The sequence below is a fragment of the Thamnophis elegans genome, chromosome 7, assembly GCF_009769535.1.
Source record: "Thamnophis elegans isolate rThaEle1 chromosome 7, rThaEle1.pri, whole genome shotgun sequence".
Classification (NCBI taxonomy): Eukaryota; Metazoa; Chordata; class Lepidosauria; order Squamata; family Colubridae; genus Thamnophis; species Thamnophis elegans.
In genome coordinates this window covers 54,866,245-54,891,978 of record NC_045547.1, presented here as the reverse complement: position 1 = coordinate 54,891,978, position 25,734 = coordinate 54,866,245, and the positions used below count along the sequence as shown (strand labels likewise).

The 25,734-nt window shown below is 40.8% G+C and overlaps 1 protein-coding gene across 3 annotated transcripts in view; it reads left to right on the top strand.

The window, feature by feature from the left end:
* Window positions 1–25,734, top strand: part of CNTN1 (contactin 1) — a 286,347-nt gene that overhangs the window by 117,171 nt on the left and 143,442 nt on the right. For all 3 annotated transcript variants that reach the window (XM_032221821.1, XM_032221822.1, XM_032221823.1), the window contains 4 exons: window positions 6,427–6,542; window positions 9,478–9,510; window positions 10,825–10,863; window positions 22,596–22,722. In XM_032221821.1, coding sequence (XP_032077712.1) covers window positions 6,482–6,542; window positions 9,478–9,510; window positions 10,825–10,863; window positions 22,596–22,722 — 260 coding nt within the window. In that variant the 5' untranslated portion in view covers window positions 6,427–6,481. The remainder of the gene's footprint in view (window positions 1–6,426; window positions 6,543–9,477; window positions 9,511–10,824; window positions 10,864–22,595; window positions 22,723–25,734) is intronic.

Genomic DNA, 25,734 nt, shown 5'->3' with positions numbered 1-25,734 from the left:
GAGATGATTAGAGGACTGATAGCACAAATGACAGAAGACATGAGACTGTTTTGCTACTGGAAAGATGCAAGTTGATAGATGGAAGTGTATAATTTAAAACTAGTTAAACTTAGTGAAATTTAGTGACAATAGATATAGTCAAATAAATAATTGATAATGATAATAATGTATACATATATATTGTTATGATAAGTAATAATTGGTGCCCTTGTGACCTCTAGACTGGAGTACTGCAACGTGCTCTACATGGGGCTGCCCTTGAAGAGTATTCGGCGACTTCAGCTTGTCCAGAATGCAGCCGCGCGAGCGATTGTGGGTGCGCCTCGATTCACCCACGTAACACCTATCCTCCGCAAGCTGCACTGGCTGCCTGTTGATCTCCGGATTCACTTCAAGGTGCTAGTTGTCACCTACAAAGCCCTTCATGGTATTGGATCTGGGTACTTGAGAGACCGCCTACTGCCAATTACCTCCACTAGACCAATAAGATCCCACAGACTAGGCCTCCTCCGAATTCCATCAGCCGCCCAGTGTCGACTGGCGACTACCCGGAGGAGGGCCTTCTCTGTGGCTGCTCCGACCCTGTGGAACGAACTCCCCATGGAGATTCGTACCCTCACCACCCTCCAGGCCTTCTGCATAGCCCTTAAAACCTGGCTGTTCCGACAGGCCTGGGGCTAAAGACTTGCAGCCCCACTCCGAATGGTATGATTGTTGTGTTTTTTAGCTGTGTATGGTCTTTATGTTTTGTAATTTTGTTTGTTTTGTTCCCTTCCCTTGAATTGTGAGCCGCCCTGAGTCCCCTCAGGGAAAAGGGCGGCATACAAATAAAGTAAATTCAAAATAAATTCAAATTCAAATATTGAATGGTACTCTCAGAGTTCCAAATATCATGCAGAATTAAATCAGAGTCCAAGGCAGAGCTATCCTTAAAGTTCCAATTTAATAAGACAGACATGTTGGCACATCTGTGGAAATCCCAAATCTGAAAACGTCCTGGGATTTCACCCAGTTGAAAGTTCATGATCTTATTCCATAAATTGATCACATGGTCCAATCTTCTTCAGCCACGCTGGCATTTCCACCCATCTAGTTCCAGTCAGATGCAGAGATGCGGAGACAAAAGATGACCTTGGGCTTCTAGAAAAGAATAACAACACATTCCACAATTCTACTCCTTTCTATTCCCCCTCCCAATTACTACACTAATGAAACAGCATAAGGAAATAATAGAGTGTGGCAGGCCAAAGATTGTAAAAAGGAATATAACTGCAGGCCTGACAGACAGCCTCTCCTCAGAAGAAAAATGTTTTCTGAAAAGAGAATAACATAAAAGTTAACATAACACAATTAACCACCTCTCCCCCCCCCACCAGGGGGACCCTTTGGCTTATCGGGAAACTTCTCATGGAATTGTTTTACTAACTTCTCCACTTTTAAGTTCCAACTTTTCACCCAAGTAGCTTCAGACAAAGGATAACACTTCCAATGCACTAAGTACTGTAAGCGACCCCTATTCAGCCTGGAGTCTACTATTTTATCCAGATTGTGTTTCCCCTTCTATCACTACAGGAGGAGGGAAAGCTTGGGTGGATGGTCTTATGCTGGACCCAATTACTGGTTTCAACAAGCTACAATGGAATTCTGGGTCAATTTTCCCTAGACTTCTGGGTAGACTGAGTTGAACTGTAACTGGGTTAAATATCTTCACTATTGGGAATGGACCTAGAAATTTTGGACCAAATTTCTGGCTAGGCATTCTTAATCTCATGTATTTGGTAGATACAAAAAATTTGTCCCCCATATAAAAGAGGGTTTGGAGCGAGCGGTGTTTATCAGCTTGCTTCTTGTAGGCTTCTGTCGCATCTGCTAGAGTCTTCTTCATATTTTCCCATCCTTTCTTTAGTGTGTCCATCCATTCATTCAGCAACATGGAGGAGGGAAGTTCTCTAGGCAGCTTAGACATGGGAGCAAATTCCATGCCACTGGTAATCTGGAAAGGAGTAAATCCATTGCTGATGTGGACCGCATTGTTGTACACCACTTCGGCGAAGGGTAGCAAGTCTGACCAGTTAGATGAAAAGGGAGAACTAAAATCAGTACAAGATCTGAAAGCACAGGGAATAAATATGGAATGGTGGCCCTACCTACAAATTAAAACAAGATTTAAAAAAGATTGGGAACAATATGGAATATACAAGACACAAATGGAATTAGATAAAATAATACTAGGAACAGAAGGAAAAATGATCACTAGATTATATAATTTTCTTTTAAAATATAAAATGGAGGAAGAGATGGTAAAGGAGACTGGGGAAGAAATTTTAGCCATAATATAGAGTTAGAAAAATGGAATAAACTGTGGGAAAGAAATTATAAATTTACAATGGCAGTAGCTTACAAAGAAAATCTCTATAAAATGTTTTATAGATGACATTTGCCTCCAGCGAGATTGCCCAAAATGTACCCAAATTTATCCCCCAAGCCTGGAACATTCTATCACATGTGGTGGACGTGCCCCATCACAAGGAAGTACTAGTGCAAAATTTGGAAGTGGTTAGAAGAAATTACTGAGTGAAAAATAGAACTCAAGCCAGAAGCATTCTTATTAGGACTACTGGATCAAAAAATGGACAAACAATCTCAGTACATAATTTATACACATACTCACTGCAGCCAGGATTGCCTTTGCACAAAACTGGAAAAAAATCAATACACCCTCAAATGAAACTACAATCAGGAAAATACTTGAATGAGCAGAAATGGATAAAATGACAATAGAGCTAAAAGAAAGAGAAGAATCGGACTTCTATAAAATATGGAATAAAATGTACAAGTGGCTAGAAAACAAAAGCCAAGACAGAAAATAGAGAATACAAATATATGGAGATAATGATAATGAATACTATTATAAATGTTAATATTATGTTTGTTACATTATAGGACAAGATTATAGTGAGAGGAAGGCAATGCAGAAGGGAGAATTATAAAAGCTAAGAAGAAAAGCCGATATAGAAAGCTGTAAAATTATTGTATATTGTTATATGTTCTATGTTTTGTTTTGTCTTATTATGTTTTTTTTTCTTTGCTGTGTCTTTCCTATTGTTTTTAAAGCTTAAAACATTTAATGAAAATTATTTTTTTTAAAAGAAATGCCAGTATGTGGTTATGTTTTAAATCTTGGTATAATTTATGATGAAGGACGTTTAAACAATTATAGTCAAATGAAAATGGAGGTATGATGATGGTAATATGAATAAACATATATTAAACCAAGTGTTGGGCTTTTACAAATCCAAAGTACCCTGCTGACTTAGAGTTATGAGAATTTTTTATAAATGGTGCTCCTCAATCTTGAGGGCACTTACAATTTGACTCCAACCCAAGCCAGTCCATTGCACATGGTGGAGCTAACCATTCATCAAGCTTCTTTAAGCTGCTCACCCAGTTAATTTTGAATCTCAAGCTCATTCCTCCCTTGGACTCTAGTGGTTACTGGGGCTGCTAGTTGCTTTGAGGGGATGACCAACCAAACCACTTCAGTCTTAATACTATTGTATTGAGGCAATCTGGACAGAGAGTCCACCATAAAGTTTTTACCTCCTGGAATATAGTGCAGACTAAAATTGAATGAATAAAAGTATTGAGCCCAACTAACTTGTGCAGGGGGTAATTTGCATGGGGTTTTCAGGGCTTCCAGGTACTTATGGTCAGTCCACACTCGAAAGCCACGTCAAGTTGTTCAAACGCCACTTGGCACTCCATGGTCCAATTAAGCGACTGACTTGGCTTTGGATTGCCCTCACCCTTAGTTTTTAAAAGGTTGGTGATTGGCAATGCAATCTTTGCAAATGAGATGATGAACTGGTGGTAAAAATTGGCAAATCCCAGGAAGTTCTGTGACTGCTTCCTAGTCTGGGGAGGGGGCCATTCTAGTATGGCCTTCATCTTTTCTAGGTCCATTTTCACCCCTTCCTTTGTTGATTTTATCTTGGTAAAATTCACATTTAGAAAGTTTTCCATATAATTCGGTATAATTCTTGGGACACTACCAATTTCTCATTCTCCTCCATAGTTTCAGTATATATTAAAATGTCAAATACACCAAAACTCCTTTGTATAAATAATCGTGCAGCACCTCATTGATCAGTTGCATGAATGCTGCTGGGTCCCCTTGCAGAACAAAATGGAGCACCTAGAATTGGAAACATCCCAGATGGCAGTTAAACAGTTTTCCATTGTCTTCCTTTACTCGAACTCAGTAGTAAGTCTCCCACAAATCTAACTTAATGAAGATTTTGCCTTTGACTAAATGCGCCATCATGTCCTTCATCAGGGTCAGTGGCAGGGACGTGAAATCAGGGGAGGCGGGGCCTCACCAGTGTCATGAGGAAAAGAAAAGAATTTTTAAAATAATTAAGAAGGCTAAGGTAGTGACTCTGAGTCTACTTAGTGCTAACTGTAGGGGGAGGCGAGAGAACTGTGGGCCTCCTTTGCATAAGGAATTTTTCGCCTTTTAACCCTTGCTCAGAGTTAAGCAAGGGTTAAAAGGGCTAAGCAAGGGCTGCCCTTGAAGAGCATCCGGAGACTTCAGCTAGTCCAGAATGCGGCCGCGCGAGTGATCGTGGGCGCACCACGGTTCGCCCACATAACACCGATCCTCCGTGAGCTGCACTGGCTACCTGTCGATCTCCGGGTGCACTTCAAGGTCCTACTCACCACCTATAAAGCGCTCCATGGTAGTGGATCTGGCTATTTGAGAGACCGCCTTCTGCCAATTACCTCCCTGCGTCCCATCAGATCGCATAGAGTTGGCCTCCTCCGTATTCCATCCGCCAGTCAGTGCCGACTGGCGACTACCCGGAGGAGAGCCTTCTCTGTTGCGGCTCCGACACTATGGAACAATCTCCCCGTGGAGATTCGTACCCTCACCACCGTCCAGGCCTTCCGCACAGCCCTCAAGAACTGGCTAGCCCGTCAGGTCTGGGGCTAAGCCTATTTTCGCCCCTCCCGAATGTTGAGTGAATGTTGAGTTTTATTGTTTAATTTATTTTTTGTTCACATTTCTTTTTGCACTGTCCTACACTCCCTTTCCTTTGTGATTGTAAGCCGCCCTGAGTCCCCTCAGGGAAAAGGGCGGCCTATAAATGTTCAAATAAAATAAATAAAAAAAAATAAAATAAAAAAAATAAATAAAGGGTGAAAAATTCCTTATGCAAAGGAGTCACGTGATTCTCCCACCTCCTGATCTGGGAGCAGCAAATCATGCCTTGTCTAAGTAAGTTGCTTTTTTATTTAATTTTTTACATTTTCATCATGGTGGGCGGACAAGAGGAGAGTTGAAATCCACAGCTGGAAAAGGTATGTGGATCGGACTGAGGGAGGGGAGGATTCAAAATGATTGTAATTTAATTTTTTTTTTCTTGTGAGGAATTTGTGTGTGTGTGTACATTTGTGCGTGTGTTTCTTTTGGGGGGGCGAGGCAGCGGAGCGCGGCAGCGGTAGGGACGTTCTCGCCGCTGTGTCCAACAGGCCAGGCGTCTCATGTTTATGTCCGCCATCAATGCGAGACGCCTGGCCTGTTGGACACAGCGGTGGCGGGGGGAGGAATGGGCTGGGTGGGCTGGCTGGCTGTGGAGGGGGGAATCATGGCCACTCAGGCCCCAGCAGCAGGGCTTTAAAGTGGAGGCAGGATCCCGGTGGCAGGACTTTAAAGTCCCGGCGCTGCGTCCTGGGCATCAGGGCTTTAAAGTGGCGGCAGGGCCCTGGCGGCAGGACTTTAAAGCCCCGGCACCGCATCCGCTCTATGGCGGACGCAGTGCCGGGGCTTCAGCGGGGCTTTCGCGCTTGCCTCACCGGCCATGAAGCTCACCGCACATCACTGGTCAGTGGGTAGACATTTTTTACATACACTGCATTTAGCTCTTTATAATCAACACATAGATGAAAAGTCCCATCTTTTCCTGGAACAAAACTGGGGTCACCACTCGCTTTACAGTGATAATTTAAGAATTTGAAACATTAATTATTTTAATTAGTAAATGTATAATCCAGTAGTAAAGGGTAGGTTAGTTCAAACCATTTAAAGTAATCACTAACCAATTATTTGTTTAGAAAATCAAAATAACTCATTCAAAGAGTTGGCAGTTGGGCAATGTGGAGTTCATTCTTAATCTCTGGAATTTGAAATGTATATTATACCTGAAATAATATTGTTAACGGTTAATATTGACACCTTTCTGATTATCTTGTTGTAAATAATACTAAAATTAATAAGTACATGTCACTCAGATCTTAATTAATAAACAGTGTGGCATTTATCCTGTTTTATGGATATTAATCAGGTATGCCATAGATTTTTAAATAATGTCAGGAGATGCTCAGAAACAAAACCATTTATTTCTCTCTTTTTGTCTTTCTATACAGCTGGATTCTATTATTTGAAGTTCAGACATTCTTGTAAATCAACATTCCTGTGAACATGAAGTTGAATGCTTCAACCAATTATTTTGTTGCCTTTTTTCCATTTTTTTATCTGGCAGGTAAGATATATTCTAATTTTTATCAATAATAGTTATTATTTTAATTTATTTTAACGGCTGTAATCATCTTTGTCATCTACTTCCAAGTAAATGTGCAAAGAATTAAAAAGAAAGGTTTTAATCCTGTATCACAGTTTTGAATATTAACACATAAATGAATCCATTAGATTCAGCAGCATTCAGCTTAATCTCCCTTACATAATTGTTCAAATAAAGTTAGAGAAACAGAATTAATTCATCATTGAAGTTTTAATACATAGTTAAAAATACTGTGTTTCCCTGAAAATATGATATACCCCAAAAAACAAGCCGTAGCCTGATTTTCACGCCTGCGCCTAATATAATATAAGCCCTACCCCAAAAAATAAGCCCTAGTGAAGGGGGTGGGAATGGCCAGCATAGGAGGCAACCCTTCCCTTCTCGGTCATCTCATGGAGGCTTGACTCCTTAATCACGGCCCCATGGATCAGCTGAGCTAGCGAGGATTTGGATTTGCCTCTCATTCTGTCTCTCCAGGAGGTGTTTCTGGTGCACTCTTGCCAGCTCTGGCCCTGCCCACAGTGCCAGGCAACCTCACAGCTGAGGGCCCTTCTCTTCAGCAGCTCACCTTGTGGCTCTGGAGCAAGTGATGACCATGGTTGTGCTCCGCTAGGCCTGGAGCTTGTGTCTTGCTCAGGCTACTGCTATGATGAGGCAGAAGGCTGTACAGCACAGTGGAATTGGCTCCCCCTGCCTCTGCCCAGCTGCTGGACCTGCTGCACCTGCTGTTGCTAGCCTCATAGGGGATCTTCACCCTCCTGGCTGTGCTGCTCTCAGCAGCCTTGTTGGGCTGCTCCTGCCTGGCACGGGGCAACTCGGCCCATATCTATGTCTCTGGAGCACCTCTCCCACTGCTGGTCTGCCAGGGCCCCCTTTGCCAGTGGTCATGCTGCCCTGCAGCAGGATGGAGGATGGAGAGGAAGATTGCCCCTTCCTCCTTTGCACCCCCAAACCCCATCTTCCTTGACTACCAAGCCCCTGGCCTGCACCCCTCTTGCTGGAGCAAGATGAGCAAATCAATTTACTCACAGAGGCCTCCCAGTGCTCGACCACAGCCTCAGAGCAAACCTCTGCCTTCCCTGTGAACAGTTGCAAGACTAGAGGCTCTGAAGCCATAGAGGGAGCATATTTGGTATGTGTCATGCAGGGCTCCCCAAGAAAAGGAGGATAGACAGAGAAATCATCCCCCACAGATCACTTTCTGAAAGATTTTTCGTCACCCTGCCCACGTCCAATCTTTCTCCCTCTCTGGCATCTCAAGCAAAATCAAATCATGATTGGGGACTGGATTTTCTTGCGAGTACAATGGTGAAAGGTAATATTTCAGAAATTTTACCTGCGGTGGTCTCCCAATGCAACACTCATCTTTGGAGTGAACATTCACTTTCCGCTACATTTCAAGGCTGGATGCTCTGAAGCCATGGAGGGAGCATTTTTGGGATGTGCGTCTATGCAGAGTTCCCAAGAAAAGGAGGATTGGCAGGAATATCCCCCTCCATACCCACAGATCACTATCTGAAAGAGTTTTCCTCACCCTGCCCGCTTCTGATCTTTCTCCCTCTCCCGCTTCTCAAGCAAAATCAAACCATGATAACAAGGCGGCCAACAAGATCCAAGAAGAGCCTACATATCTGCTTTCCTGCTCCACCATACTTACCTAAACCAGATCCCCCCCCTCTGCTCATCAGCCACGCCAGCCTTGTACAGACACACATCCAAAAAATGCTCTCTCTGCATCTTTGACCCAAGGAAAGGATGATCAGCAGGAAAATTGGGTAGAGGGGAATTGTGAGGTATTCCTAAAGCCTCAGCAGGAGGGGAGGGTCACTTGGGTAGTAAGCTGAGAAAGTGGGTTTGATATATGAGTTCCTGGTGCAGGTCGAGCTTGGCATTTCACCTTCCTGCCTTTTGTGAACTTTTGGCTGCAGAAAAGGAAAGCAGATGCAACAGAGATTCTGGCTTCTTTCTTTCCCCCAAACTCTGCCAGAAATGGGTCTTTGTGTGGTTCATTTTGCCGGTGCTGGCGCTTGCGGCAGGATGCCGCAAGGCTTGTTGCACCATTGTATATGTGAGCAGTGACACTGCCATGAGGCTCATCATGCCGGTGCCGCTACTCGTAAAAACCCATTTCTGGAGGAGTTTGGGGGGAGAGAAACAAGCCAGGGTTTCTGCTGCAACTGCTTTCCTTGTGTGCAGCCAAAAGTTCACAAAAGGCAGGAAGGTGAAATGCCAAGCTTGACCGGTACCAACACCTTGCGTATTAACCCCACTTTCTCAGCCTTCGACCCAAGTAACCTTCCCTTCCTGTTGAAGCTTTCACCTTCTCTTGGACAGTGAACTGCCCTGGAGGGAAGGGGGGGGATTAATACATCCCCTGAAAATAAGCCCTAGTGCTTATTTCGGAGATCAAAAGAAAATCAGACAGGGTCTTATTTTTGGGGAAACATGGTAGTTAAGAGTCAAATTCAACTACTAGAAATCAACATATTAATTATTTGTAATGTTATCCTTATGATATATCCTTTCTCCCTCTAGATAAGTTTATTTTGTCTTAGTTGAACATACTCAGCATTTTGTTCTGCAGGCAGGATTTGTAGGAACAAAATGTGAATTTGGATACTACGTCTTATGTTGGAATTCAGGAATCATTCAGTCTCAAACCTTAACCAGCAGTTTTATTATTTCCATTAATTATTTAGCTATAAAAACATTTCAATTGACTTGATTTTTAAAAAGTCACTTAAGAAGCCTTTCTCTTCCTCTTGTTTCCTTTTTATTTCATCTCCTGAACTATTCCTAGCAAGTTTTAAAATAGTCAGGAGACTGCTTCTATTTTTATAAACAAAATGTAACTGCTTATTTAAAAAATTATTTACTCTGCTTTTATTAAAAATAGGCCTGCAATACTCAACTGCTATTGGAAGTAATGGTGAGTAATTTAGCACTTAGAAATACCCACCTTTGCTTTTTCGTAAATTGATGCAAGCATAGGTTTCCAAGGCATCTGAGGTTCACAAACTTGGACAGATTTGTGCTGTTAGTCATGATATAAGTATAATAAATGACAATGCTGATCATGCATCAAGCTAAGCCATAATATAATTACTGTATTTTTCAGAGTATAAGACACACCTCCCCCCCAAAAAAGGGTGAAAATCTGAGTGTGTCTTATACTCTGGTGCGTCTTATACTCCGAAAAATACGGTATTGATTTTGGCTTTGTGTATTTTATGAAATAGCCATTGTTTGCTCAACTATTATTAAGAAACTTTTCCTGTGAAACCAGACTTTAAGAATTTGTAGCATTCTGACCCAAAACGTAGAATTAGCCTTTTTAAACAACATTAAAAAAAACACAATCTGAGAAGCAACAAACAACCAAGTAGTGTTCCTGCTTAGGGATATTTCATATTTTTTGAGATGTGTGATCACTTATGGCTGAATCTTGCCTCTGATGTTCATGGAAGTGTTGGCATTTAAATACTACTTTTAAAAATGTGTGTGTGTTTGTGTGTATGTGTGTATGTTTGATTATGTTTAGCAAGGAAGAATCAGCAAGGAAGAATTCCATCTTCTCAAAGGTGTGATTTAACCAGTATTAAATATTTTTGGTGCCTACTAATTTGAGTAAAAAGAACTAAATACATTTTAGATTTTTTTTACCTGAAACATTTAACTTTATCTCAACTAGATCTTTCAAGTTTAAGAAAGAAACACTCAAGTAAAATATAAATACTCAAAAGATGGGTTAACATCATTTATACAGGAAGTAATATTTAAGATATGCCAAACAAGCAGAGTTGAATGTGTATTATTAATCATGTCACTACTGTCCTATTAATAAATTTTGATTCAATTTCCTTTATCAGTAAACAATTTGGTAAAATACACTACTGTAACATCTATTCTGATTAAAGTTACTATTTAATATGCAGGATATAAAAGTTAATTTATCAACTGTTCCATATTTTTTTGCATGAACAATTCTTTGCTTTTTGCTTTTCTCTTTTCACTGAACCCCAGATTTGTTTCAAATGTCTGGTACAACCCAGATCAAGTACTATTTGGTGCATCCCTGGCAATAAAATAATATTAAAGTGATTTCTCTGTAAAGTAATAATCTTTGATATGTCTTACAGTAGCAGTGACATTTTTAACTTAATAGCAGTGGCTCATGGGTTGCGGGACTCATTGAAAACACTGAAAAAATAATGTTTTCTTTTTCTATTCCAATACTTAAAAGTTCGTGACATGATACACGGAATCACAGTTCACATACGAGGTAAGTTGAGTTCTTCTATTCTCATGGTAAAATTGAATAATTCAGTGAATGATTTTATATCTTTAAACAAAAAACCTTAAAAATTACTAGTCTTGTTTTCAATTTAACAGATAATAGTATATTTAATGGGCAAAGTTTTGCAATTTACACTGTGAACATAAAATAATTATTGCTTTGAGCTCCAATGATCCTCAAAGTAATTTACATGTAATAAAACAGCAGATGAAATAAAATAGTTTTAACAATATTTAAACAATTTTAAAAACAAAGGAAAAAATTAAAGCTATATGAGACTTATTTTGATATCTTATCAGACAACTAGGTTACTTACCTAAGTAATTTCTATTTTGTTTGGTAGTTTCTCTTCAGCATCTTAGCATGAATTTCCCAATGGAAATTCAATAAATTAAAAAAAGGCCTTTTGCATGGAAAAATATATGCTTTGCTTTATAAATTAAATATTTGCCATCATTTTGAAGGACTAATGTCAACCTGAACTGAGTAGATGTGAGACATGACAACCAAGAAGTATCTGCCATTCACTAATAATCCTATATAGCAATAGCAGTTAGACTTATATACCACTTCATAGGGCTTTCAGCCCTCTCTAAGCAGTTTACAGAGTCAGCATATCGCCCCCACAGTCTGGGTCCTCATTTCACCCACCTCAGAAGGATGGAAGGCTGAGTCAACCTTGAGCCGGTGAGATTAGAACCGCTGAACTGCAGATAACAGTCAGCTGAAGTGGCCTGCAGTACTGCACCCTAACCACTGCGCCACCTCAGCTCTTTTTATTTGTCTCAAATTTGGGAAGACAAAATGAATGCAGGGCTTGTTAACAAAGAACATGATAGATATACTAGAAGAAAAATAGTCAAAAAATAAAAAAAGAATGTTAAGGTTCATTTTATATTCTGCAGTTCTATAAAAAGAAACCAGTCAATTTCTGCAGATGGCATTTACTTTTACTGATTTTCCCAAGTAGCACTCTAGAAAAAGAATCATTAAACTAAGCCACTTTTCATATGTCCCTGACAACTTGTATTGTGACATTTTATCTCTTGGATGGTAGTTTTATCCTGGTAGAGCAAGTAATGTTTTCTTTATTAAAAAAAATAAAGTACAGACTGCCTGACTAAATGACTCTAGGTGATTTGCAATCTTTTAAAAAAACCTACCGTAGAAAGAATGCAAATGAGCAGAAGAGCAAAAATAACATAACAAAAGCAAAGCAGACCACATGACACTGAAACAAAGCAAATCATTGCAATCACCTTGTTCTCAAGATCTAGAAGAACACTGGTTGTTCTCTAAAGTTTCTAAAGAAAAACTTTAGAAACAATGAAGAATAGATTCATGCATTTTTTTTCTTTGATTAAGTCATTACTGTATGTTATGGCTGGAGCCCAGCTGCTTTTGCTTTTTCCTCATGCTGAATTGAATGTGTTCTTGACCAAATTTAATGTTTCTATTATTATATATTCAACAAATATTATTGAAACTTTATTAACAGCTTCAAATTATTTATTTATTTATTTATTGACTGCCCATCTTACCATAAGGTAACTCTGGGTGGCTTACAATTACAAAAAAAGATTAAAACCAAAAACACATGGGGATGGGGGGGGATGGAGTGGGGGGGGGGAGGTCTGTTATTACTCAATCAACCATTTCCATTACACTGATCCCCCATTGGAGTGCCAAACCAACTGTCACAGCCATGTCTTTCAGCCCTTACAAAAAGATAGGAGGGTTGAGGGCAACCTAATGTTGTGGGGGTAAGATGTTTCAGAAGACAGGAAAAACAGCTGTATTTTTGCCCTAAACATTAAAAATTTATATAAATAACATATATGTCCATTTTATCCAAATATAATTACATCTGCTCTCAGTAGTAACTATGATGACACTTGGAAAGGTTAATATACACTGATTCTTTGGTTATGTATTTTGACCACAATCTTCTGAAACATGAGAATATTGTTTTAGTTACCATTGGTTTAACTAAATAACTAGGAGCATACATTTGGAAAGCTGATGAACTAATACAATGACCCTTTAATTCCAATTAATTATAATTCTGATTAATTAGAAATTGAACATCTTGACTTTTTAAATTAGAACTACTATAATTTGGGGACTGAAATTCTTCTGTTTTTTTAGATTACACTGAAATATACCATATTTTTTGGATTATAAGACACACCTTTTTCCCTCAAAAAAGAGGCTGAAAATCTGGGTGCGTCTTATACACTGAATACAGCATTTTTTTGTCTCCCAAAACCCCGCCTCCTTCATCAAAATGGCCGTGCAGAGCCTTTAGAAGGCTTATAGAGTGCTCCTGGAGGATGGGGAGGGCAGAAATGACCAAAAAACAGGCCTTTTTTGCTTGTTTTTGTGCCCCCCTCCACCCACCCAGGAGCACTCTACAAGTCTCCTACAGACTATTCATGCCCTTTTTTAAAAAAATTGGCCCATTTTTGTGAAAAACAGGCCGGTTTTGGGAGGTCTGCAGAGTGCAAAAACTTTTTTTTTAATTTGCATCTTCAAAATCTTGGTGCGTCTTATACTCTGGTGCATCTTATACTCCAAAAAATATGGTGGGTTGTAATCCATTCTAAAGTCAGATCACAGTTATCATACAAACAGGAAATAATGTGTGTATGTTTAGCAATTATATTGTTTAACCCATCGGCCAACTGACTGTTCCATAGAAATCCTGCCAGGGGCTAAACTGCCTAAGCCCAAACTTTACTCAATGACTTCTAGAGAACTGGAGGAATTGCAGTCCTTTATAGACAAATATTTGAAATGTGGGTTCATCTAGCTGGGCCAACCCAGGGTTGCTGCCCTGGTCCTGTCTGAAAGGACAGGTCCCTTTATTTATGTGTGGACTATAGAGTGGTGCATGTGCTCTTAATAAAGGACATGTTAGCAGCCCATCTGGCAAAAGGGAAGATCTTTACTAAACTGGATTTGCAGGAAGCCTAATACCGAGTTCAAATTAAAGAGGAGAAATTAGTGGGAAACCACTTTTAATTGCACTTTGGGGGGCTTTCAGTTCACCCTTTTGGACTACATCCCCCCTGTCTTTATGCAGCTAATAAATGAGGTACTGCATGAGCATTTGTATAAAGGGGTTTTGGTATCTGGGTGACATACTGGTCTATATTGAAACTATGACAGAATATGTCCCAAACGTGCTTTTTCAAGAGGCAATTGGACTTTCTGGTTTTTTCTTTGAAGATGTTTTGCTTCTTATCCAAGAAGCTGAAGCAGAGCTGAAGAAGCTTCTTAGGTAAGAAGTGAAACATCTTCAAAGAAAAAACCAGAAAGTCCAATTGCCTCTTGAAAAAGCACCTTTGGGAAACCATGACCTGAATGACTGAGAATCTCCATAGACATTATGTCAGAACATGTGAAATTGCTTAGGGTGGTACTTAAAAAACTTTGGGCTGCACAGCTATATGCTAAGCGAGTTCCACCAGAGTAAAATCTACTACCTTGCATACTGCATCTTCCATGAGGGGATAGAGATGGATCTCAAGAAGATCAGGGCTGTGCTACAGTGGGCTCCACCCTGCACCAAGAAGCAACTGCAATGGCTTTGTGAACCTTTGCCACCATTTTATCTCATTATTTGCCCAAATTGCTCTCCCTATCACCAACCTGTTAAAAACAAAAGGAGAGAGGAAGCCCAAACCCAGCCAGCCACTGAAAGGAAAGCCAAGAAGAGTACAGGAAATTCAAACATCTATTTGCAGCTGAGCCAGTGCTAAAACAGCCTGACCCTAATGCCTCATTTATCATTCAGGCGGATGCTAGTGATGTGGCTGTGGGGGCAGTTTTCTTACAAAGAAACATCAGGGTGTCCTATGTGCATACACATCCAAAAACACATTGGCACAGAGTGTCAGTGGGCAGTTTGGGAAAAAGAGGCTTACACAGAGCGCTGAGCACTCCTAGCTTGGAGGCACTTCCTGTAAAGGAGCAAAATAACATTTGAGGTCTGGACTGACCATAAAAATTTAGAAGCCCTGAAAACAAGCAAGTCTGATGAGCTCAGTATTTTAATTGATTCAACTCCATCCTCTGATACCTTTCAGGGGAAAGAATTTTTGATTGGATGCACTATCCAGAATGCCTCAATACAACATCTCCAAGCTGGAGGTATTTAGACTCTTCATCCCATTCCACCAGCTTGTAACCATTTGAGCACAGGCAAAGGTGAAATTCCAAATAGGTGAACAGATAGAAGAGATCTTAAAGGCAGCACTAGAGGAGGACAAATGGTTCCAAGCTCACAAAAATGAATGTACAATACAGTGTGGTCTAGCCTGTCCCCAAAAACTAGGGATTGCTGATTTTGGAGAAAAGCCATGTCTCAAAAACTGCAGGGCATTTTGGATTTGTAAAGATTTTATATCTAATTAAGTGGTATTTTTGATGGCCATCACTTTAAAAGGACATTCAGAGTTATGTGGCTAGCTGCCCCGTATGTGCCTTAGCAAAGTGACAGCAGGGAAAACACCAGGACTCAAGTTCAGGGAATATCATGCTCTCAGTGATCTCTGCCTTGTTTTCTAAGCAGGTACATTTTGTGCCCTGCCAAAATATTCCTCCTGCTCACACTCTGGCTAAGCTGTTTATTCTACATGTCTATAGAGTGCACAGTGCTCCACAACAAATGATCTCTGATCGTGGACTGTAATTCACTTCCAAACCTTTGGAAACGTCCCAGGGGCTTAGTTCCAGTCATCATCCAGAAATGAATGAGGACTGTGAATGTTCAAATGTGGCCCTGGAACAATACCTCTGATTGCTACATCGATTACCAGTAGGACACTTGGACAGACCTTCTCCCATTTGCTGAGCTGGCATACAACTCTGTATATAGCAGCACTGGGTTTCACCCCATTTAAAGTGATTGTGGGACAGTGATTTGTGTGCATTCCTGAATTGCCCCTAGCCACCCCTCCTATCTCATCACCAAAGGATTGAGTTACTCAATTACAGAATACCTGGCCAGTGGTTAGAAAATCACTGGAGGAAGAAAAACCTACGAAATGCAAGCTGATAAAAAGCAAATAAAGCCTAAAGATTTTAAAGTAGGGGACCGTGTTTACCTGTCTACAAAATACCTGCAGTCCAGGCAACCTTCCAAAAAGTTGGGACCAAACTATACTGCTCAAAAAAATAAAGGGAACACTTAAACAACACAATGTAATGCTAAGTCAATCACACATCTGTGAAATCAAACTGTCCACTTAGGTATCAACACTGATTGACAATCAATTTCACATGCTGTTGTGCACATGGAATAGACAACAGGTGGAAAACATAGGCAGTTAGCAAGACATCCCCAATAAAGGAGTGGATCTGCAGGTAGTGACCACAGACCACTTCTCAGTTCCTATGCTTTCTGGCTGATGGTTTGGTCACTTTTGAATGCTGGCGGTGCTTTCACTCTAGTGGTAGCATGAGATGGAGTCTACAACCCACACAAGTGGCTCAGGTAGTGCAGCTCATCCAGGATGGCACATCAATGCGAGCTGTGGCAAGAAGGTTTGCTGTGTCTGTCAGCGTAGTATCCAGAGCATGGAGGCGCTACCAGGAGGCAGGCCAGTACATCAGGAGATGTGGAGGAGGCCGTAGGAGGGCAACATCCCAGCATCAGGACCGCTGCTTCTGCCTTTGTGCAAGGAGGGACAGGAGGAGCACTGCCAGAGCCCTCCAAAATGACCTCCAGTGGGCATGTGGCTGCTCAAACACTCAGACTCCATGAGGGTGGTATGAGGGCCCGACGTCCACAGGTGGGAGTTGTGCTTACAGCCCAACACCGTGCAGGACGTTTGGCATTTGCCAGAGAACACCAAGATTGGGAAATTCGCCACTGGTGCCCTGTGCTCTTCACAGATGAAAGCAGGTCCACACTGAGCACATGTGACAGACGTGACAGGGTCTGGAGACGCCGTGGAGAACGTTCTGCTGCCTGCAACATCCTCCAGCAAGACCGGTTTGGCAATGGGTCAGTAATGGTGTGGGGTGGCATTTCTTTAGGGGCCACACAGCTCTCCATGTGCTCGCCAGAGATTGCCTGACTGCCATTATGTACCAAGATGAGATCCTCAGACCCCTTGTGAGACCATATGCTGGTGCGGTTGGCCCTGGGTTCCTCCTAATGCAAGACAATGCTAGACCTCATGTGGCTGGAGTGTGTCAGTGGTTCCTACAAGTTGAAGGCATTAATGCTATGGACTGGCCCGCCCCATCCCCAGACCTGAATCCAATTGAGCACATCTGGGACATCATGTCTCGCTCCATCCACCAACGCCACGTTGCACCACAGACTGTCCAGGAATTGGGAGATGCTCTAGTCCAGGTGTGGGAGGAGACCATCTGCCACCTCATCAGGAGCATGCCCAGGCATTGTAAGGAGGTCATACAGGCACGTGGAGGCCACACACACCACTGAGCCTCATTTTGACTTTTTTTAAGGACATTACATCAACGTTGGATCAGCCTGTAGTGTTTTTGTCCACTTTAATTTTGAGTGTAACTCCAAATACAGACCTCCATGGGTTGCTAAATTTGATTTCCATTGATAATTTTTGTGTGATTTTGTTGTCAGCACATTCAACTATGTAATGAACAAAGTATTTAATAAGAATATTTCATTCATTCAGATCTAGGATGTCTTATTTTTGTGTTCCCTTTATTTTTTTGAGCAGTGTATGTTGGTGTCAGGATTGAACCGCTTTACTTCTTTTGAACCGCTTTACTTCTTTCAAACCTGTATGCCTTTCAATTTGTCAATGAAGTGTGGGGAGGGAATGGAATGTGGAGAATGTATGCAGAGATCATGAGAACATGAAAGCCATCAAGGTCATCACTGCAGGTGCTTGAGAAGGAGGTGGACTGTTCCCATAACAAAATGACATCTCATAATTTGACAATGTTATCACCCAGGGGTGGGGAGAAGGTATTATTTAATTGGGCAAGCATTTGCACAGGAAACCATGAGCTGGTTTTCTCTGATGCATCCAATAAAGTTTTATTTTTGAGAATTCAAATTTCCCAACAGTTTTTCCTTGTTTTGGGTTCACTAATTGGATGGTTGACATTAAATCAGCTCTCCTTTAACTCAATGCAGCCCACTGGGATACTTTCAAGAAAGCTGTAACATAACATAACATGTTCAGAACAGACTGAAAAGCTGATGTCACAGTGAAGCCTGGATTACTCCCTACTCAGGAGGCACCTGCAGTCACCCAAGTCGATGCTGGAGTACAAATGGTGATGACCCAATCCAAAGAGAGAGCAGAGAAGATGGAGCAGCCACTGGCATGTGCGAAAGAAATTGTGGCTGGATCCATTTTCCCTGACCTGAAGACAAGATGGCCAAGCAGAGTGGGGAAGGCAGCTAGTTGGAGTTCCCCTTGGCCCTGCCTTGAGTTGCCGTGACTCAAGTGAGCAAATAGAAGGCCCAGAGGGCTGCAGTTTGTAAAGAACCAGGGGAGTGGAAATTCTTGACCACATGCCATAGCCCATCTGTGGAGCAACTGCATGAAAGATTTGTCAGAATCTAAATGTGGGGAGCAGTGTTGATGAACCAGTCAGTCCCAGGAGAGGAGTTGAGATGGGCCAAATGTCAGTGGGCCCATCCCCCTCTGCCCCAAAGGTTGAGATTGGGGAGTGAGGTCCAAGGAACTGGGGCTCCCTCAGTAAGAGCTGTAGTCCCTCCTGCAGCTGAGGGACAAGCCCAGGGAATCCCTGCAGCAGCAGGAGCCCAGGCTCTAGCAGCCCCATAGAGAGGGGCTGCCACCAGGCTATGTGCTAGTTTGGAATGACCAGGAGCCCTGCCTCTAAAAGCTATGGTTGATGGATGGCCAGAGCAACTAGAGTACTTCCTGGACCAGGTGTGGCATTATCTGGAGTGGTACAGGGCAATACCCAGACGAAGTTGCCCACACGAATGCCATCACTTCAAACCTGGAGGATGATGCAGCAGAGTGGGTGATGTACCTCCACAATGAAGGAGCACCAGAGTTGGGGGATGTGGATGTCCTCCTGGACAAACTTCAAGTCACATTTGGAGATTTTGGATAGGATCACTGGACAGAATTCAGGATCCGCGCCAAAAGGCAGAAGAATCAGCTGGTAACCAAATACATTCAGGAGTTTGGCAGCCTGGCTGGGAAGCTGAGTGGATGGCTGTAATGCATACCACTTCCAAGGTAGTCTAAATAAGGAACTGAACCAAAACTACCTGCCCCAAGGAATTCCAGACAACCTCGGGGCATGGTTTCAGCTGGTGACCACAATGGAACTAGACCAGTTGGAGTACCAACAGCACGCAGCACATGAGGGTCTCCCCTGATGAGGCAGGAGAGATACCTACAAACATATAAGGGATCAAGGCCCCTCATGCCACCCCTAGGGAGAACCGTGGTGCCCGCCCAGACCCTGATTCTGATGTGGAAAAGAGGGCCATTGAGCAACCAACTGCCCACAACCCATGTCAGCAGCAAAACCAAACCAAAGATGTACTCAATGACCCCAAGAGAGATAGAGGATCTCAGAAACTTCATGAATAAAAACCTAGCTAGGGCCTTCTTCCAACTGGCAAATCTAGCATGGCAGCCTAATGCTCTTCAAAGAAAGAAAGATGGGCCTTTGGGATTATGAGTGGATTTTCATGGGATCAATGGTGTCTGTGTGGAAAACATGTTCTCCCTCCCCCTAATGAAGGACATGCTGAGATACCTGGCCAAGAGAAAAGGGTGTTCACCAAGCTGGACTTGAGAGAAGCGTATTACCAAATAAGAATAAAAGAGGGTGATCAATGGAAAACCACTTTCAATTGTACCTTAGATGCTTCCAGTTTCAAGTGATGCCTTTCAGGCTGCAGGGAGCACCCACAATGTTCATGCAACTGATCAATGAAGCATTACATGAGCATCTGTATAAGGGAGTGCTGGTGTACCTGTACAACATCATCATTTATTATTTTTTAAAAGATTTTTTATTGTTTTTATTGAACAAAAACACAGGAAAAAAACATCTTTGATTACTTCTTGTAGAAAGCGTATCAATTGGTTACAGATACATTTTGTGCGTTTCTTCCACAATCATTACATATACTTCATTCAAATTGAGTTGTACATTTTAGAATTTATGTATTTTACTATCACAGTACCACAATTTTCATTTGATTACAATTATTTAAATGTGTTTTTATCTAAAATCATTTATATTTGAAGACACAACACCCAATCTCAATGAGTCTGCCATAACTTTACATCTTTATAACATATTCTAAAAGAAAGTCAGTTGGTAGGATATCATAACATTCCCGTTCTTTTTTCCCTACTAACTCACAAATTAACGCTTCTGTCCAATTTGGTTTTACTAGTACAACACACCTGTATATATCATTAAATATTATCCATTAACATTTCCTTGTTATTATTGTAGTTAACTAAAAATTATGTACTATTTATATCACTTCTCCTCTCCTCAGGCCCAAAAGAGATTATACCCTTACAACCAGCTCTAAACAGAAATTTATTAATAAGATTTATAGTTCTTTTTTCTAAATCCCAGATTACAATTTATATCCAGTTTATTTTACTAATTAAGGTTATCATTTCATTATTATTATCGTAGTTAATTACGTGTTAACAAAATAAACATTTAAAATCTAAGACAGATCTAAGAGATGTTAACATTTCTACTTAATAATCACCAAAAGTATCCATTAACATTTCCTTATTGTTATTATAGTTTAAAAAAATGAATTGTTTGCTATTTATATCATATCTCCTCTCTTCTGACCCAGATTAAATATACCTTCATAACAAGATCTAAACAAAAATTTGTTAATAAGATTTATAAGTCTTTTCGCCAGATCCCAATTTACAATTTATGGCCCAATTATTTATCCTAATTAAGGTTATCATTTCAATATTAATATCATAGTAAATTATATGTTAACGAATAGACATTCAATGACAATCTAAAACAGTCTACAAAATACTAAAATCCCTACTTATTAATCATCATAATTTAGCTAACTTTTTATCATCAACTGGTATTATCAACCAGTATCTTTCCAGTAGCAAAATGGTCTTATCTCTCTCGCCAGCTGTTGTGTCAATTCTCTTTTCAGCTCCTTTCCAGAGTTTTGAACTTCTCTCCGCACTTTGTAGCTTAGAAGATCTCTTAACATAAGCTTAACTTTGGTTATCAAACTTATTTCTGGATAGATTTGTCTTCTTAGCTCCATCCTTTTCGCTCTTTTTTTTTCTCCTGCATCTTGGGATTTGGGATAAAGCTCCAAATTGTCGAAGTTACTTTTCCAGCTTCCCTTCTTTCCACATTTACTCCATTAATGAGTTCATCTATTATTTTAACTTTATTTTCTGTATTTTCATTCTCTTCTTTAATTTTGGGGGCTCCAACTCCATCATCTTTTGGTGTGATATCCAATATTCTATCCAATTTCTTGTCAAATCTCTCAAATCCTTCTACAATGTTTTGAAGTCCAGCCAAGATGTTTTGAAATTCCTCATCTGAATGTAAAGAAAAAGAGGAATCTTATAATTACTGCCACTCTAGCCTGTCAAATTGTTTTGAAAAGTATGTCTATATTTATTTTAAATCTTAAGCACAAGTCCTTTTGTGGTTTTCAAAGTGGAAGAGTTCTTGTCTTTTTCTTTCCTTTTCCTTCTCTTGCCAAAATATTTTCCAAGAGCACCTGCAAAACACTGTTTGTGCCCTTGAGTCTTTATCAGGTTTTATAAACAAGTTCCAAACCCTTCCATTACAAACTCAGTGAAGTTAAATAGGAATGGACAAAGGATACATTGTTTCAAAAAAACACTTCAGACTCAGGTTTCCGAATGGCAGATTCCGAATGACATCCTCATTTATTGAGACAATGGAAGACCACATGAAGTTAGTGCGGGAGGTGCTACGAAAACTATTGAAATTTAACAAGTGCAACTTCCACAAAACCAGTTGGGACTACTTTGGGTATCACATGTCCAGTAAGAAGTTGGAAATGGACCCCAAAAGTGTGAAGGCCATTCTAGAGTGGGAAGCCCTGCACTGGACCAGAAAGCAACTGCAGAGCTTCTTGTCCTTAGCCAAATTCTACTGCCAATTCATCCCCTTGTTCACAAAGAAAGACCTGTCTATCACCAAATTGTTAAAAATCGGTGGAGTGGGGAGGGTGAAACCCAAACCAACCCAGCTGCCTACTTGGACTATGGAATGCCAAGTGGCTTTCGAAAAGCTTAAATGGCTTTTTCCTTAAGCACCCGAATCCAGAGGAGCCATTTGTAATACAAGCCGATGAGGTGGTGAGGGCTGTTTTGCTCACAAAAATGTGAAGGGAATACTGCAACTCTACACCTAGACCTCCTTAAGCTGGCCAACACCAAAATACGTTGGGCAGTATGGGAAAAGGAAGCATATGCTGTTCAATAGGCATTGCTGACTTGGAGACAATTCCTAGAAGGCAGTAAGATATTAAAAGGAACTGAAATTGCTTCACACTATTTTCTAATGGCTATTATACTGGCAAGATAAAATAATTTATTGGAAAGTATAGCTTGTGGTTGTTCCTGTGTTGCATCTCTAAAATAATTTAGAAATGTTTAAACTGTCTGCATCCTATATGTACTAATTGGGTGACATTATTCAATTGCCTTGCCATCTATTTGCAGATGAACTAAAAGGTTATGGACCAATTTTTGAAGAGCAACCCATTGATACCGTGTACCCAGAAGAGTCTCCAGATGCAAAAGTGTCAATGAACTGCAGAGCCAGAGGAATCCCTACACCTACTTACAAGTAACTAGGGTTGCTTTCCTAATGTTGTATTAATAATATTCATTGTACTAATTCAGCTTAAATCTGAGATTTGGTCCAAAAATGCAATTGTGGTGGATAACCCTAGCAAGTTTGGAAAAGTCAGTTTACTAACAACTGCAGTAAGCTTAATGATTTAGTTCCAAAGTTTTATTACTTTTTCAGAAAGGACATTCTAATTTACATCCACCTATATCGTTGCTATGTGAGTAGCAATGTAAAGTAGCACGCAAGGTCAATTGAGAAGTTTGCAGGAAGTCAGAAGTTATGATGATGCTCATGTTAGATCCACACTTAATAATGCATACAGTCTTCACTTAACTAAAAGTAATTGGGGACTGCCATAACTGCTGTTGCTAACTCATATTGTCAAATATCATGCTTTATGACTGCTTCCTTTAGCAATGGAAAGTGCCAATTGTTATTACTAAGTAAGTCCTACTGATATATTATTTTTAGCAAATAAAAGTGTACTGTAAAAATGAATAGAAAACAAATGGTAAGAGATGAGTAGTGCTGAAATCAATCTGTCCTGGTAAAATTGTTATTTTTCTCTTTTTTAACATTTATAAATAACACTACAGTAGAAATCATAAGTATTAAGCTCAAAGATTGAAACCTTTTTCATATGAGGAAAAAATTCAATTGCATTTTGTTTCTGTTTATCGATGTGTCAGATCCACCAGTTTCGGCTTGATGCCTTGCCGACATTCTGCCATCAATTGGGAAAGGCAGGGAGGAACAAATAGGCTATAAAGCTGTATACCTTTATTATGAGAAATTGGGATGGGGAAATTGGCAGTTGAGGAAGAACAGAGGGTTTTGGAAGTGGCATACTGGCATCTTCAAGACTGTTTGCCCCAAGAGTGGAATTTCACCAATCCAAACACCTCAGCATTTCCCCAAACATCTGGGAAATGCCAAATTGACTACACATGGATGGACCATGGGGAGGGGGGGATCAGGGGAAACCAGAGGTATAGTTCTGTATAGGTGTGTGGGAATTTTAGATTCTGCTTAACTTTACTGCAATTAGCATCTCTTAGTAAAAGTGCTTTTCACTTCAACCAAATGGAGTTGAGAATTTTACTTCTCTAAGGGATCAGATGGGACAGGTCCGACATGAAGTTGAATCTGCAATTGAGGGCATCACCTCTACTGTTGTGACCATGCATGCAATGTTGGCTCAAGAGCGTGACCAGGAAGAGATTGAATTCTTGGAGAGCCTTCGTCCAAGTCTCTGCGCAGTCTGGGTCATTCCAAATGGACTAGAAACAGGGAGATGTGCTGTGATCCACTAAGATCTATGTGGTCCCTGGGCATCAGAAGGAATGAGGACAGGGAAGACAAGCCTGTGGGGAGTGACTTTTACTTGTGGAAGCCACAGAAGCCACCAATGGGAACAGAGAATGGAGCTTAAAGAACTGGAGGAGGAGGAGGAGGAGGAGGAGGAAGAGGAGGAGGGGGGGAGGTGGTGGTGGTGGTGGTGGTGGTGGTGGTGGAAGACACAGGTGGAAAGCATGTCTAGGCTGACTGAATGATGGAACAAGCCATCAACTTTATGCAAGGGGTTTTCAAAAGCCTCAAGGTGTGCAAAGCCCTTGCCCTCACCTCCCAGCCAGACTATCAGCCATATCCAACCTTAGTGACCAGTGGGATGACCACATCCAGCACAGCAGGCAATGTGGGAGGTTGATCCAAGACTGCATTAGCCTGCGCAGCCCAGCACAGTTGTTTAATAGTGAACCAGTGCTAAAACACTCGAATGCCCCATTTATTATTCAGGTGGATGCTAGCAATGTGGCATGGGGCCAGTTCTTTTACAAAGCAACAGCCAGGGTGCCCTACAACCTGTGTGTATATCTCCAGGAATTGAACTGATACTGAATTGTAGTGGATGGTTTGGGATAACAAGGCTTATGGCAGTGCATTGCCAGGAAGAGAGCAAGAGCCCTTTAGAAGTCTGGACTGACCACCAAAACCTAAAAGCCCTAAAAATGCCCCAGAGTTTATCGCACAAGCAATAGTGGACTCAGTACTTTAACTGACTCTCCAATACCTCCCAGGGAGAAAGGATTTTTTAGCTGATGCACTATCCAGGATCTCCCATTAAAACAGCTCCAAGCAGGAAATAGTCAGACTGATAATTCTGTCTTACAAGCTTGCGGCACTACCTAAGCACAGGGGAAAGCAAAATCCCAAACTGGGGCATAGTGGATACTCTAAAAGTAGCACTAGAGGGAGACAAATAGTTCAATCTCACCAAAATGAATGCACAATTCAAGGTGGCCTAGCTGGGTGGGGGTCAAGCTGTATGTTATGAAAAACCAAATATTACAAGTCCTGGAGAAAAGCTGTGATTAGGAAGGACAAGCTTCAGGTTCTTGTTACCTTAATCCAATTGTAGTAGTAAAATAAAAGTAAAATAAAATAAAAAGAGAGGAAGAAAAAAAGACCAAATTCCAACAAAAAGAGAAAAGAAAGAAAAATAGTAAAAAAATTGACCACAATTGTAAAATGAAAATATGTCTTTATGCCTTATTTCCTCCAAGCTTCAGGTTCTTGTTACCCTAGTCCAATTGCAGTGAAGGGTAGAAAGACAAAAAAAACCCAAATTCTAACAAAGAGAGAGAAAATAGTAAAAAATTGACCACAATTGTGAAATAAAAATATATCTTTAATCCCCCCTATTCCCTCCAACTCTAGCAGAAGGAGGCGAGAAAAAGGAGAGAGAAAAAATAAAAAGGAAAAGTACCCACTAAGTGGAAAATTACAGGGAAAAATCAAGCACTATTTGATTTAAAAAAAGGAATCAGGTACAGATCCACCTAAATAAAATAACTTCCATTCTTAATATATTTATTTATTTATTTTATTTATTTGTTAAATTTCTAGGCTGCCCAATCCCGGAAACAAAAGCTCCACAGTTCCAAACAGTTCCAAAGCAATTCCAGAGCTCCAAAGCTATAATCAGGAAAGTGGAAAACAAAAGCA